At 34.5% G+C, this 12796-nt stretch overlaps 1 protein-coding gene across 1 annotated transcript; it reads right to left on the bottom strand.

Annotated features, from left to right (window-relative positions):
• Nucleotides 1-1345: 1345 nt before the first annotated feature.
• LOC127091228 (serine/threonine-protein phosphatase 2A 65 kDa regulatory subunit A beta isoform) lies at nucleotides 1346-11990 on the bottom strand. Its single transcript, XM_051029797.1, has 13 exons — nucleotides 11736-11990; nucleotides 11090-11503; nucleotides 10410-10656; nucleotides 10141-10253; nucleotides 4853-4932; nucleotides 4459-4600; nucleotides 4264-4344; nucleotides 3350-3454; nucleotides 2979-3161; nucleotides 2805-2897; nucleotides 1921-2060; nucleotides 1773-1839; nucleotides 1346-1682 (listed from the first exon to the last, which is right to left on the bottom strand). The coding sequence occupies exons 2-13, from the start codon at nucleotides 11480-11482 to the stop codon at nucleotides 1563-1565; spliced, it is 1764 nt and encodes a 587-aa protein (XP_050885754.1). The 5' UTR covers nucleotides 11483-11503; nucleotides 11736-11990; the 3' UTR covers nucleotides 1346-1562.
• Between the last annotated feature and the right edge of the window lie 806 nt (nucleotides 11991-12796).

Here is a 12796-nt window from a genome sequence, read left to right as displayed (position 1 = left end):
ACCAATTGACGTCTCCTTTAAAATCTAACACACATGCGTCAATTGGATGGACAACACTGGATGCATAAGTCAATCCAATTGACGTCATCGCTTTAATTTAGAGAGCAGACGTCAATTCATCTGACGTCACCTCTTTAAAGTGGGGTACTTTGGGAATTAATTTGAAAAATGAGAAGTTTTTTGAAAAACTTAATTATTATTTAAGTAAAAAAAATTACCTAAAAATTGTATTGAATGAAAAATTTAAAAGATTTTGATAAATTATTTAAATATAATTTATATTATTATAATATTTTAAATATTAAAAACATATTAATAATTATTTTTATTTTTATTTTTCAAAAAAAAATTCTAAAGGATTTTCTATTCCTCCCCTTCCTTATTCGGGAGGAAATGGAGAAAGTTTAAAAAAAAAGAGGAATTGAAGAAAAATAATTTTTAAATAAATAGTAATATTAATTAAATAAATAATTTTATAAAAAATAATAAATGAACAATTATTATTAATATAATTTTAATTTTAAAATTATTGTAACTAAATTATAATTGAAAATTTACCTAAATCTTTCAACCCTCTCTTTCAAAGATTTTTTTAGTTCTTTTAAATTAAAACAAAATTGTATTATAAATAAAATAATATCTCAAAATCCTATCCACCTAAATTCCTCCCTTTTTTATACTCCATCCTTTCTTTTTTTTAAGGACAAACTCTCAAGTTTAGAAGAAATGAAAAGGCTTTTTGAAAAATGAGAAATAAAAAGAATTACATATTTTAGATGGAAAAAGTGTTAGAAGATTTATTTTCTTTTCTTAATACAACATCTTTTTAATTTGAGAATTTAAAAATTATACTGAATAAAAAATTTAGAAGATTTTAGAAAGCATCAATATATTTTCTAAATCTAATTTATATTATTATAATACTTTAAATATTTTTTAAAAATTAAAAAATATTTATTTATAAATTCTATACAGAGAACTCAAGTAAAAGTAAAAAATTTATCTATTTTTCTCACATAAAATTTATCTATTTTTCTCACATAAAATTTATCTATTTTTCTCAGAGAGACTTGCAAACTCCTCCAAACTCACACAAAAACCTTAATAAAAATCAAAATGGAAAAACGGGTTGGACACAACAAAATTTGTTATGATTGTTCTCACAGAAGCATTTATGTTTTACTCTAGACTGAAAATAAATAGAATATTGAAAATAAATGCCAACACGATTGAGATGCTTATATTTCATCGGGATACTGTAACCAAAACCATAATATTTGACGTATGTTAATGCATTCTTAGAAGGTCAATAAACAAAAGATAAAATAAAATAATCTATGCAAAATACAATCAAGAAAAGACTTGCATAGAAAATGGTAAAAATGGTACATAACCAGAACTAAATCACATCAACTGTCATGACTAGTTACTCGCAAAAAACCATTTTAGCTACAACTTTGACAGCATTAAAAACAAAACTAAGCAGTATTGTTGATAATAGTCGAAAAGTTAGCATCCTTGCTGCAGCTATTAATCTAAATGTGAGTCGGCCACATTATGGTCTAGCTAGACATCATAACATGATCAATTGCCTGCAAGGCTTGGGTGGAAAAAAATCGTACATCAACATCAGGATCCTCACTGAGCTCAACCAGACATGGTCGAATTGTCTTTTCTACCACCTGAATGGCAATGGTGTTCATGGGATAAGATTTACGACAGACAAAAAAAAAGATATGTGGATGGAAAAGAGAAGAAAGTGTGATACTTACAGACTGATCGACTATGGGGAAAATGGACTCTAATACCTTAGCCACATTGAACTTTATGTTGGGCACTCTACATGATATCAAGCAGCCAGGAGTTAGAAGCTTGAACGATTATACTGTGGGGGAACTTTCAACAATTGAAATAAAATACCTGTCTTTTGATGCTGCAACAACAGCAGGCAATAATTTTGAACAAGTGACTTCAGAGCCCATTACAGGGGCTAGTAGGGAGATAGCGCGGAGAATGGTCATCCGATACAAATAGTGTGGATTGTTAATCATCTCCAAAACCTATTTCCATACAATCCAAAATGATACATGTGAATTTTCATTTAGGACAACAGAAAACATAATAGCAGATCAAAAGCATATATTTCAATGATTATACAATACAGTGAATTTAGTTTGGAGTTGAAGGGAGGGGAGGGTTTTAAAAAATGGAAAGGATTGGGTGAAAAGAATAGAAATATTTAGGTGGGAAGGGTTTTGAGAGATTTATTTTTATTCACAAACCAAAATTTCTCTTTTTTTTTAAAAATCGTTTTCGAAGCCCTCTCTTCCCCGCCCCTGCAAACTCTTAAATAAAGCCTGAAGGACCAAACTGAGGCCAGAGCCAAGGAACACAAAGCTAAATATAAAACTCATGGCCATTTGTGGAAGCTAAATTAATGGAAGATAATTCATAAAAAAAAACTGTTTTCATAATTTTAGCTGCAATTAAAAACACAATTTTGTCATATTCACGTCTGGTGACCTTTTCATACATGACTTCAACTTTAACCAAACAGTATTACGAAAGATGATAATTGCTCACGAGCAACAATTTTCTTCCACCATTCCAATTGAAAACCAGCAGGTTTGTAATTCATTTAAAATATGGTTTATTATTTTGAAAACCAGCAGGTACGTTAACTAATTTTCCAAAATAATATCCAAATCAAACTTTAAAGATACGGAAGTACACACAGACGAAATAATGTAGAGACACATGGTAGTGCACCATGTGTAAATAATAAATTAAACATATAGACAAACCTGAGGAATTATGTGCTGCATAGCCCACTCAGGACCAAACTCTTCAGCTAGACGTTTCAAGTTGTTAGCAGCTGCTTCACGAATTGAATGAACCTATACAAACAAAAACAGTAATGTGAAATATGCAGTTCCCAAAATGCTACCTATACAAGCAAGGAAGTGAAGAGCACAAACCTTATCCTGTAACCATTGCATGCAAAGAGCACCCAATTTGTCGTCAAAAAATCCAACCCCCAATTGACTTGCCAACAAGGGTATATACTCTATAATTGCAAGCCGAACCCTCCAATGTCTATCCTCTGCAAGCTCAACAATGGCGGGTAATAATGATTGAGATAACAGATCGATTCCAATCACCTGGAAGAATAGCTTGATCAATATGAGTTTGAAATGTTTGCTTCGGTAAGTATATAGTATAGCTTGCAGATGTAAGGACAAAAACAAACAGGTTCAGCATGCTAAATTGATAGGCAGAGGGAAGGAAAAGGTTTTCAAGAGTTTATAAGCATTCTGAAAATTAAAACAACTCCAGGAACTACGAAAACCTGATTCACTTGATCAAGCTTGCTGATGATGTTTAGGCGAACATCAGGAAATTCATCCTTCAGAAGGGATAGGAAAATAGGAAGAAGCTGCTCAATTGTTGCTTCCTGCATTGAAGATAAAGTAGGAATAAGAACCACATTTGCACTAAAAGCCTACCATTATCAGGAAAAAAAATGCTTTTGATGACAATCCTTTATTCCACAAGAGAGGATAGGCAATAATTAATTGAAAATCTAAAACTACAAGATTAGTTGCAGAACTATTGCCGCAAGATTAGTTGCAGAACTAAATTATCAATACCCAGTAAACTCAGTATAAGTTTTCATACTACCAAAAGGAGGAAGCAGGATACCATAAAGAATCTACACTAAGGAGTCAAACATAAAAATATAGACTGCTAAGAAACAAAGGAACCTCTTTAGAAATGACACACGAAATGTGAGAGAAACAAGGCAAGACATGTGAGACATTACTAACATTCACCTAGTTTATGACCTTGTTAATTTAGAAGAGGCATAAACACTGCTTTAAACCTAGATTTAACATTAAGATGTTTCCTTTGTTGTAGACTGGGAGAATGGGGAAGGTGATGACTTTAAAGGTGAATCTGATTAAATACTATACAGGTTGATTAATCCCACGGCATGGCATATGCCCTTCCCACTTGTAAAAGACATATTTTAGTACCTAGTTGTTCAGATTTTCAATGGCCTACACACCACAATCAGGTAACATATATGAAAACTGTGAAATACACAACCAAAACTCCGTTCAGTTTATGAGTTACATACTCAAAGGAAAAATAAAAAAAAATTAAGGACCCCCGACAACAGATTTCACTTCTGAGATAAGGTTACTGTATATTAATGTCAAAGTCAAAATTACTGCAGAAACTGACATCTGACATGTATACCTTTCCTAACACTGGAGCCATTCCCATTATTACTGAAGCCAGAGCTGAGCGGACATGTTGTGAAGAATCCGATGACAATTCCTACAAAAGTTGTTCAATTTAGAATATTAAAGTACACAACCAAAAAAAAAGAGAGCCTTCAGATATATGGTAATATTAAACATCTATCAGAATTTCTTTCTCAAAGATGCACACCTTGACACAAGGAAGAATATGCTGAATTGCAAGATCGGGACTTAAAATCCGGCAAAACTTGGTCACTTTCCCAGCAGCTGCTATGCGTACCTCAGCCTCATTATCTCGAAGCAATCGGACATAGGCAGGGACCAACTCCGCCCTTCACCAAAAAAAAAAGTTTCTAGACGTTAAAACCTCAATAGAGAGAGATATTGATAGGGATTTAAAGTTGGCCGAATTGTATGTAAGAAAAAATCAATGCTGGAACATGTTTTGGCATTATAACATTATCGTGAAAATTAAGATCCAACCTAGTGAACTCGGCTCGCAAGTCATGATAAAGTATATCAACCATCACATACACAATGATGGAAAGATATATAGTAACTGTAATATTTGACAAAAATAATACCTGGTAGGTTCAGGGCCTACAGCTTCACATAGCTCATACAATTGATTTGCAACCATGTAACGCACACGCCACGACTTATCCTGACACGATAAAATGAATCACATCAAATAAATAATTAGCTAAAAGTATTTAGTAAGGTGAAACATAACATTGTACAAATATGTAAATCCAAAAATCTATGTGTGCTTGGGAGTTGGGAACTACGACAATGAAAAGAAAGGGGACATTTTTTGATGAGGGGACTAAGAGCATGTTTGGGTTCGCTTATTTGAACTTATTTGCGGGCATAAAAACTTGTGAGACTGTTTGGAAGAGCTTGTGAAAACAACTTATTACATATTCCTAAGTTTTTTCAACTTATTTTTGTAAGTTCTCCAATATAGTTTATGAAAACAACTTATGACGTATACGTAAATAATTTAACTTTATTTTGTTATAGAAATAGTTTATACATAAGTGTTGGAAATTCCGCTTTCATTGCGGTCTGCCCCGAGTCGCCTAATTGCGGCATTTGGCTTGCCTTCATTGCAGCCTCCAATACCTTCATTGTGTTGGATTTGAAGGGGTGGATTTAGTCCCACATTGTTTAAAGATATGGTTTGTGTAATGTTTATAAAGTTTGGACAACCCTCATCTTACAAGCCGATTTTGTAGGGATGAGTCAGGCATAGCCCGCATACTATAAAATGGTATCAGAGTCTGTCCTAGTTCCGTTGTTGGGATTCCCACATCGTCCACACTTCAGTCTCATTCCACCCAGTGTTGTCAAATTGCGGCTGCGGAAATTCAAAATAGCGCAATGGAAAAGTTATGGCGTTGCGGATTTTGCATGGCGGCCGCCACGAGTTTAAGGTTCATAGCGGATATTTTGCGGGTTATTTTTAAAAAAAAATCTGAAAAGTTTGTCTGTGTATTATTTTACCAACCCCAATTATAATTCTCATTAAATACCAATAACCCTCATTAAATACAAATAATTACTCTGATTAAATATTTATAAAACTAAAACATGCTGCAACCTTTCTATTATCCACGTTTCTTCTTTTCCCTGTGTGTATTCTTCTTCAGGTCTTTTTCTATTTTATTTTTCTATCTCTTTTACTCTTGTTGTTTTTCTTGTGTTCTATTTGTGTATCCCTTCTTCTCTAATGTTCTTCTTTTTCTTGTTTCGGTTACATGTTATGCTACTGCTGTTTATTTTTTACTTCTAGTTTTTCTCCAGCTCTGTTTTTATAGTGCTCTATTTTTCGGTTACATTTTATGTTCTCTTTATGAGTGCTCTGTTATTTTTTACTTCTCTTTTCTAGTTTACGTTACATTGTTATTACTATTTTTATTTTTTAGTTCTGTTTTTAAGTATTCGATAGATATGCCATCTACTTTTTTTACTTTATAATGTCTATTTTGAAGAACTTGAGATATGAATTCTAGTTTCCTTCATATAGATTTCTGTTTTTCAAGTTTTATGAATTCAGTTTTCTTGGGTTTTTTTTGCACTGTTACTGTTTTTGTGTGTGTGTGTGTATAAAATAATGTTTTTGGTTTGTCCGCCATGCTTCTGCAATTTTCCGTTCGACCTACCGCCATATTTTTATGGCGGATTTGTGGTTCGCCGCAATTTTCCGCAATCCGCCGTAGACAACACTGATTCCACCTTCATTGCGGTCCACCCTGGTCGCCTAATTGTGGCATTTGACTTGCCTTCATTGCAGCCTCTAATACCTTAATTGGATTAGATTTGAAGGGATTGATTTAGTCTCACATTGTTTAGAGATATGGTCTGTGTAGGGTTTATAAAACTTGGGCAACCCTCGTCTTACAAGCTGATTTTGTAGAGATGAGTTAGGTCCAACCCGCACATTCTAAGAATAAGCGCTTATCATAATAAATGCTTATATTATAAGCTACAAATTAAGTCTTTTATTCAAACAAAATCTAAATAATGAGCTCACTTTTCCTCATTTGGATATTTAAAATATATATTAAAGAAATGGTCGGGTTTTTTATTAAGAAAACAAATTATCACACAATTATGAATATCTAGTACCATCTCTAATTTACAATGTATAGTATTAGAAGATAGAAGGGGGAGTGAACCATTGAATTATTGAATTCAAGCTGAGTGGCTAAAACGGAGGAGGGCCTCAAGGATTTTAAGTGACACAAAAGCACCACTCAAGCTGAAGAAAATTTTTATCGGTCAGCGGTAAGACATACGATGTTGTACGGCACAGAATGTTGAATTGTTAAGAATCAACAAAAGAGCATGGTAAGTGTGACTATATTCAATAGTTAGCACCTACATATATTAAATTGATTTATTTTCCCCAAAATATCTAAACTGAGTTTTGTCCATCTTCCTTAAACTAACTCGTTTGTTTTCCTTTATATATCTATATAGAATTGCTATAGTATATCCCTACTAAGAACACTGAAGTTTCAGTAGCAAGATTGAAAAAACAACTGTATTTTCTAACCTATGCCCTGTGGTAGACATGGATGCATAGGAACGGCTACGGTACTGGCATCGAATACAATATATGGCAATTTGAAGAAAAAAATCAATGTACGCGTACGTCAATAAAAAACATAAGTTTTTCAGAGTAACATGAGAGCTAAATTGTTAAAAACTTCCACTCACAAGAAAAACATATCAAGTTAAAAATTGGGTCTAGTTACAAACTACAATAATAAAGAAATACAGATACATAAATAAGATTATATTTCTAATATATACGAAAGCCACAAATTTCATTCACAGCGAAATAATGAGAAAAGATGTAGCACCGGATGCATATCGGTACGGGTACTTCACCATTTTACAAGTAAACGTACTTCACCATTTTACAAGTAAACGTACTTCACCATTTTACAAGTAAACGTGGATATTTTCTTCTCACTTCTGGTACAACTCATCAGGCACAGTATTAAAATACATTCATGTGCTTTATTTGGCTATATACCAAACTAGGGGGTCAATATGCTTTCTTCATTCTCTCAACTCCAAACTAGGAGGTTAAATAAATGAAATGTAATCAACTCAAGTAGCCTTTCCTCCCCATCCCACCCCTCCAAACATCTATTGATGACAACAACACTTCACATATGACATATCCATTATAATTTGGTTTTAACCTGTGCATTATGCATATATACAGTAAAGAAAAGATTAAAAAGTTGAAGATTGAATGGATCTAGAGAGTAGATTATGAATCTTTATCTGAGTATGCAATAAGGCATGATAAATTGATAATTGAAGTGTAATCAACCCAAGTAGCTTTCACTCCCCCTCCCACACCCCAAACATCTGTTGATGATGTCCCGTATTGATTTGGTCATAACCTGTGCATTATGCATATATACAGGAAAGAAAGCAAGATGGACACGCTATTTAAAATCGATTGATAGATAGCCATATCTGTTCTGATAGATTGAAAGAGTAGGAATGAGAGGGAATCCATCAATAATAAGGGAAACCCCTTATTTCTATCTATTGACAAGACAACTATTCTTGATCCATCAGAAATAAATCGATATGTATCTCATGGCGTCCACATCGTACGTAGAGCTCCTAAGCGTCAACTGAGTTCTCTTATCCATCAGTCCAATGCACCGTCATGGATGGAGGGAAAAGCAAAAATCTAGTTGTGTGGTTGTTGTTCGCCACCTCAATGCATGGGACTCTCAGACCACTATGGCCGACTTTCGTCTTTGTCCGACCAGTTGGTCTATTTTCCACTAGGAAAATAGACCTAGGTAGTTTATACCACCATTATGCTCACAAGCAAGATCTTAGCTTGAGCCTACCTTCACTTCTGGCGCTATCGCCCTCGTTATTATATTCTAGTAGTAGATAGTCAAGTGTCCATTTGGCTCCGAGCCTCTTTGCCCCTTTCTATACCTAAGCTCTTCACCCGTTTCGTCTGTTGCTATCCATAAGTCACTGTCATTCCTATCCATAAGCATAGTACAATTTTCTCCTATTAATTCAAAATGGACAAAATCCACCCTATAACCCAACACCTCTCAGCTACTTCTTTCAGATGAACATGTATACATGGTAATCAAGATTGAGTTTTTAATCGTACAAATACACAATTTAGCAATTTTGATTTCCCTCAATGATTAAGGGTCTACATAGAATCGGATTATGGTGAAATCAGGTGGAATTGCAGATGTTAATTGTTAAATCGTATGATCTGTGATCTTTCTATGATTTTGGCTAAGGGTGGCGCAAAGGTTAACAGCCGCATGGCACGCTTGTTAAGGTTGGAGAAGAACCGTGTTTCTTGTCTGCAGGTCAGAATAAGATTTGTATCTGTATGTGGGTCAAAAATAAAGCCATTTAAAATAAAAACATGGGTATTAACTTTTATTTATTTTAACTTAACAGCGGTAAAACGTCTTGGTTTCCCATCATCTCTCTCCAGTTTTCCTTCATCTATTTCACCATTCTTGCGACCAGCTCTCTTTTGTGCACAAACTCTTCTCTGTTTCTGTTCTATTTCTGTTGTTGACAAAATGGATGCCATTGAAGACCATCTCTAGAACCAGCTCTCGAAGAGATAGAAGAATGCCTTAAAGGTTGGATGGTGAACAAAATGGAGCAAATGAAGATTTATCAAGTGATTATGATTTTCAACTTGAAGATTAGTTGTTCTTAGTGATTTTACTAGCTTTAGTTGTTTTGTTTGCAACTTGTAGTTATGAGTTTGCAAGACTTTATTTATTGACTTGTTTTTTTATTATGAATTCTTTTTATTTTCTTTGGTTTCCCATATAGATTCCCTCTGTTGGAAGTAATCCTATTTGAGGAGTTTAAGAAAATAAAAGGCACTAAATGTGGGTACCTCTCCCAGCCGGGATTCAAACCTTGGTTTGCCACATGTATTTGAAATGTGATTTATGGTTTTCTTTATCTTGTGCTATTTTATATGAATATATATATAGATATGAATTTATATGCATATATATGAGTTGTATAAATTTTGTATAATCTAAGGATTCGTGTTATGGCCTCACGTTTAACGACTTTACTTCCCCTTTCCAATTTTGCATAAAGTCTTGATTTCAATTACCCTGGATATATGAGACTGAGTACATGTCATTTTAGTAGGGAAGGAGAGCTTTCCAGGGAGTTCTTGTAATATAACGTTAGAACAGAAAATCTCTAGATTAAGTACATAATTTACCAGCTGAACCATCTATATAGTAAATATGATATGAGCATAATGAAGAAATTTTATTAATTATAGATGAACAATAGTTTTATCCAGTTCTAGATGTACCTGAGAGAAATTAACAATAACTGGGAGTATATGTGCAACACAATCTTGTGGCTCCAACAGTTTTCCAAGAGCAGCACATCCCTCCACGGCCAACAATCTGACAGAGTCTTGATCTGATCCAAGTAAAAAAAACAATTACATGTTAAAAACCGAGCACATCCAGAAATAGAGATAATAGACTTCGCAACACAATCGAGCAGCCTAGTACATAAACTAGACAATGCACAGACTTTTCCACCTAAAGAGAACATAAAATGTTTATTAAGTACCGTCTTGAGTAAGATCGTCAAAAATTGACATGATGTCAGCCTTCAAATGAGTATATTCAACAGTTGCAGCGAATTTCCCAAGATTTGTTGCAGCAGATCTTCTAACCATAGGCATGTCATCCTGACATAACTGACTGTATACTGATCTCAACTCTGTCTTTGTTGCTTCTGGTGCACTAGGGTAAGCAATATGGAATAGACCACATGCAGAGACACGGGCAGTAAACCATTCACCTGCTGCCAATCTCTGTAAACAGAAATCGTATTATGAATTGGATAATGGATAGACTGATCTATTCTACTAACATAATAAATGGGAACTGGCAGGATACAACGCATCTTAAATAATAAACAGCACTAAGACACATGTGATCACTTAGCAACAAAACAATGCTAGATACTGCAGCTAAATTATGAAGTCAAATAAGGTGCTCATCGAGCATCATTTAAATTTGTATAGATCCATTAATCAAACTCCATTTTCCAAACGTATCAAACTGTTCACGTCATAGAAACTTGTCAAAATCCAGGAAAAGTAAATCACTGTGATAATCTAAAAGACAAGGATCGCCAAAACTATGAGCGAAAAAGGGAACGAACACATTAGGTAGCATTCATGATGGTTTTCCTATAAAGTAACAGTAAAAGCATTTAGATTAATGAAAAGAATCCTAACTGACCTTCACCAACGGTATAAAATATTCAACCAAATCACTCTCCCTCATTTGAGATCCAATTCGACAAAGCGACTCAACAGCTTTATCCCTCACACACGTCTCCTCAACACTACAAAACGCCTCCAAAGGCGGTAACAACGCACTAGCATGCTCCACTCCACCAACATAAGGAATGAAAACTCCCAACTCCTCCGCCATCGCAAGAAGCACCTCGTCGTCATCATCGTTATTTTCAGTCAAAAACGGAATTAATTCTCTACGCGTTCGCTCCTCCCCAAGCGCACGCGCAATCGTCGACAGCCTCCGAATTGAGTTCAACCGCAGTTGGATATCATCGTTTTTCAACTCGTCTATAAGCACAGCTATTGGATACAGTGGTTCATCAGCCATAGACATTTTGTTTTGTTCCCAATTGTTCTGAAAAATTAAGTAAACCAAACCAAACCAATAACATCAATCACATCGTTCCAAAAGTAAGGTTTGAAGTACAACAAACACTACTAAATCATTACATTGATGAATAAATCATGAAAATAGACTAAAACCCCTTGAACTGAGAAATTATTCGTTTCAATTGACTAATTTCATTCGAAATTATCAAGAAAAACCAGCGTGTGAAATCTAAATAGAAAGAGGAAGAATAAAGTACCGTTTTCGCGCGAAAGAGATGATTTCTTGCGAACTATTGGGGAATTGAGATCTTGTTGAGTGAAGGAGTCGAATGAGGGATTGAAAAGGGGATTTAGTGGATGGAGATTGAAAACCCTAAGACCGTGTGAGAAGAAGGAGGAAGAAGAAGAAAGAAGAAGACAATATTAGAAAGCGAAGTGGTCACACAGACAGAAATGGCACTCGCTTCTCCAATGCTTCTCGAGTAAAACGCACCGTTGCCCCTCGCACGTGTGTAACAACTTATATTTATGCACGGGTTTGTCATAAATACATTTTATTTAAAATTGAATTAATTGAAATTAAATAATTTAAGTAGCTTTAACAAAAAAAATACTTCTATATTTTTTTCTTAATTATACCGTAAATCTTTTAGGATATTTAATTGTAACAGGTTGATTATTTAGGGGTTTTTTTGCTACATGTCAGTCCTTTAAGTTGTGTAATGTTTATAACGTTGACCATTTTTTATGAATTAGTTCCAAAAATGCACGGCTGTCATTAACGGTGTTTATGTGGTTGTTACGTTCCTGAGATGATTGTAACTTTGCTGAGATGTAATTGTTGTAAATTTACCTTTATTTAATCAGACAAAATCCTCTAATTTGAGTTTAGGCGTTCCAAAAGTTAACCCTAATTTGACAAACTCTATAAATACGAGCTACTGCGAACAAATATGATGGATTCAAATGGGAGATGAAGGATTCAAGGGAAACGAACTCAGATACGAAGCTTTGAACGTTTAGGTAGGTCTTTTTCCCTACGAAAATGTATTTGATTTATTGAGGTTTAGGATTTTGTATGTGGTCCCTAGGCATGGCAACGGGGCGGGTCGGGGACGGTTTTTACCTCCCCCAAACCCAAACCTGAATTCCCAAACAAAATCCACTTTCTCCGCCCCAAATCCAAACGGGGATGGAGAACCAAAACTCAAACCCGTCTCAAACGGGTTCGGGTTGGGTTCGGGTATCCCCGTTCGGCCACCATTCATTTAGTGAAATCAATTTTTTTAATAAAGATATTTATTTTTTCTAAAATAAA

This window comes from Lathyrus oleraceus, chromosome 6 (genome assembly GCF_024323335.1).
Source record: "Lathyrus oleraceus cultivar Zhongwan6 chromosome 6, CAAS_Psat_ZW6_1.0, whole genome shotgun sequence".
Lineage (NCBI taxonomy): Eukaryota > Viridiplantae > Streptophyta > Magnoliopsida > Fabales > Fabaceae > Lathyrus > Lathyrus oleraceus.
The sequence above is the reverse complement of the archived record's forward strand: the minus strand, read 5'-3'. Positions and strand labels throughout refer to the sequence as shown.

Bases quoted from the DNA above. Each gene is read 5' to 3' on its own strand.
- LOC127091228 (XM_051029797.1), bottom strand. From the start codon at position 11,482: ATGTCTATGGCTGATGAACCACTGTATCCAATAGCTGTGCTTATAGAC. The intron at 3,455-4,263 runs GTATACATGTCA...TCTTCAATGCAG, and splicing joins TGGCTCCAGTGTTAGGAAAG to GAAGCAACAATTGAGCAGCT. The intron at 3,162-3,349 runs GTTTTCGTAGTT...CTATTCTTCCAG, and splicing joins AGCTTGATCAAGTGAATCAG to GTGATTGGAATCGATCTGTT.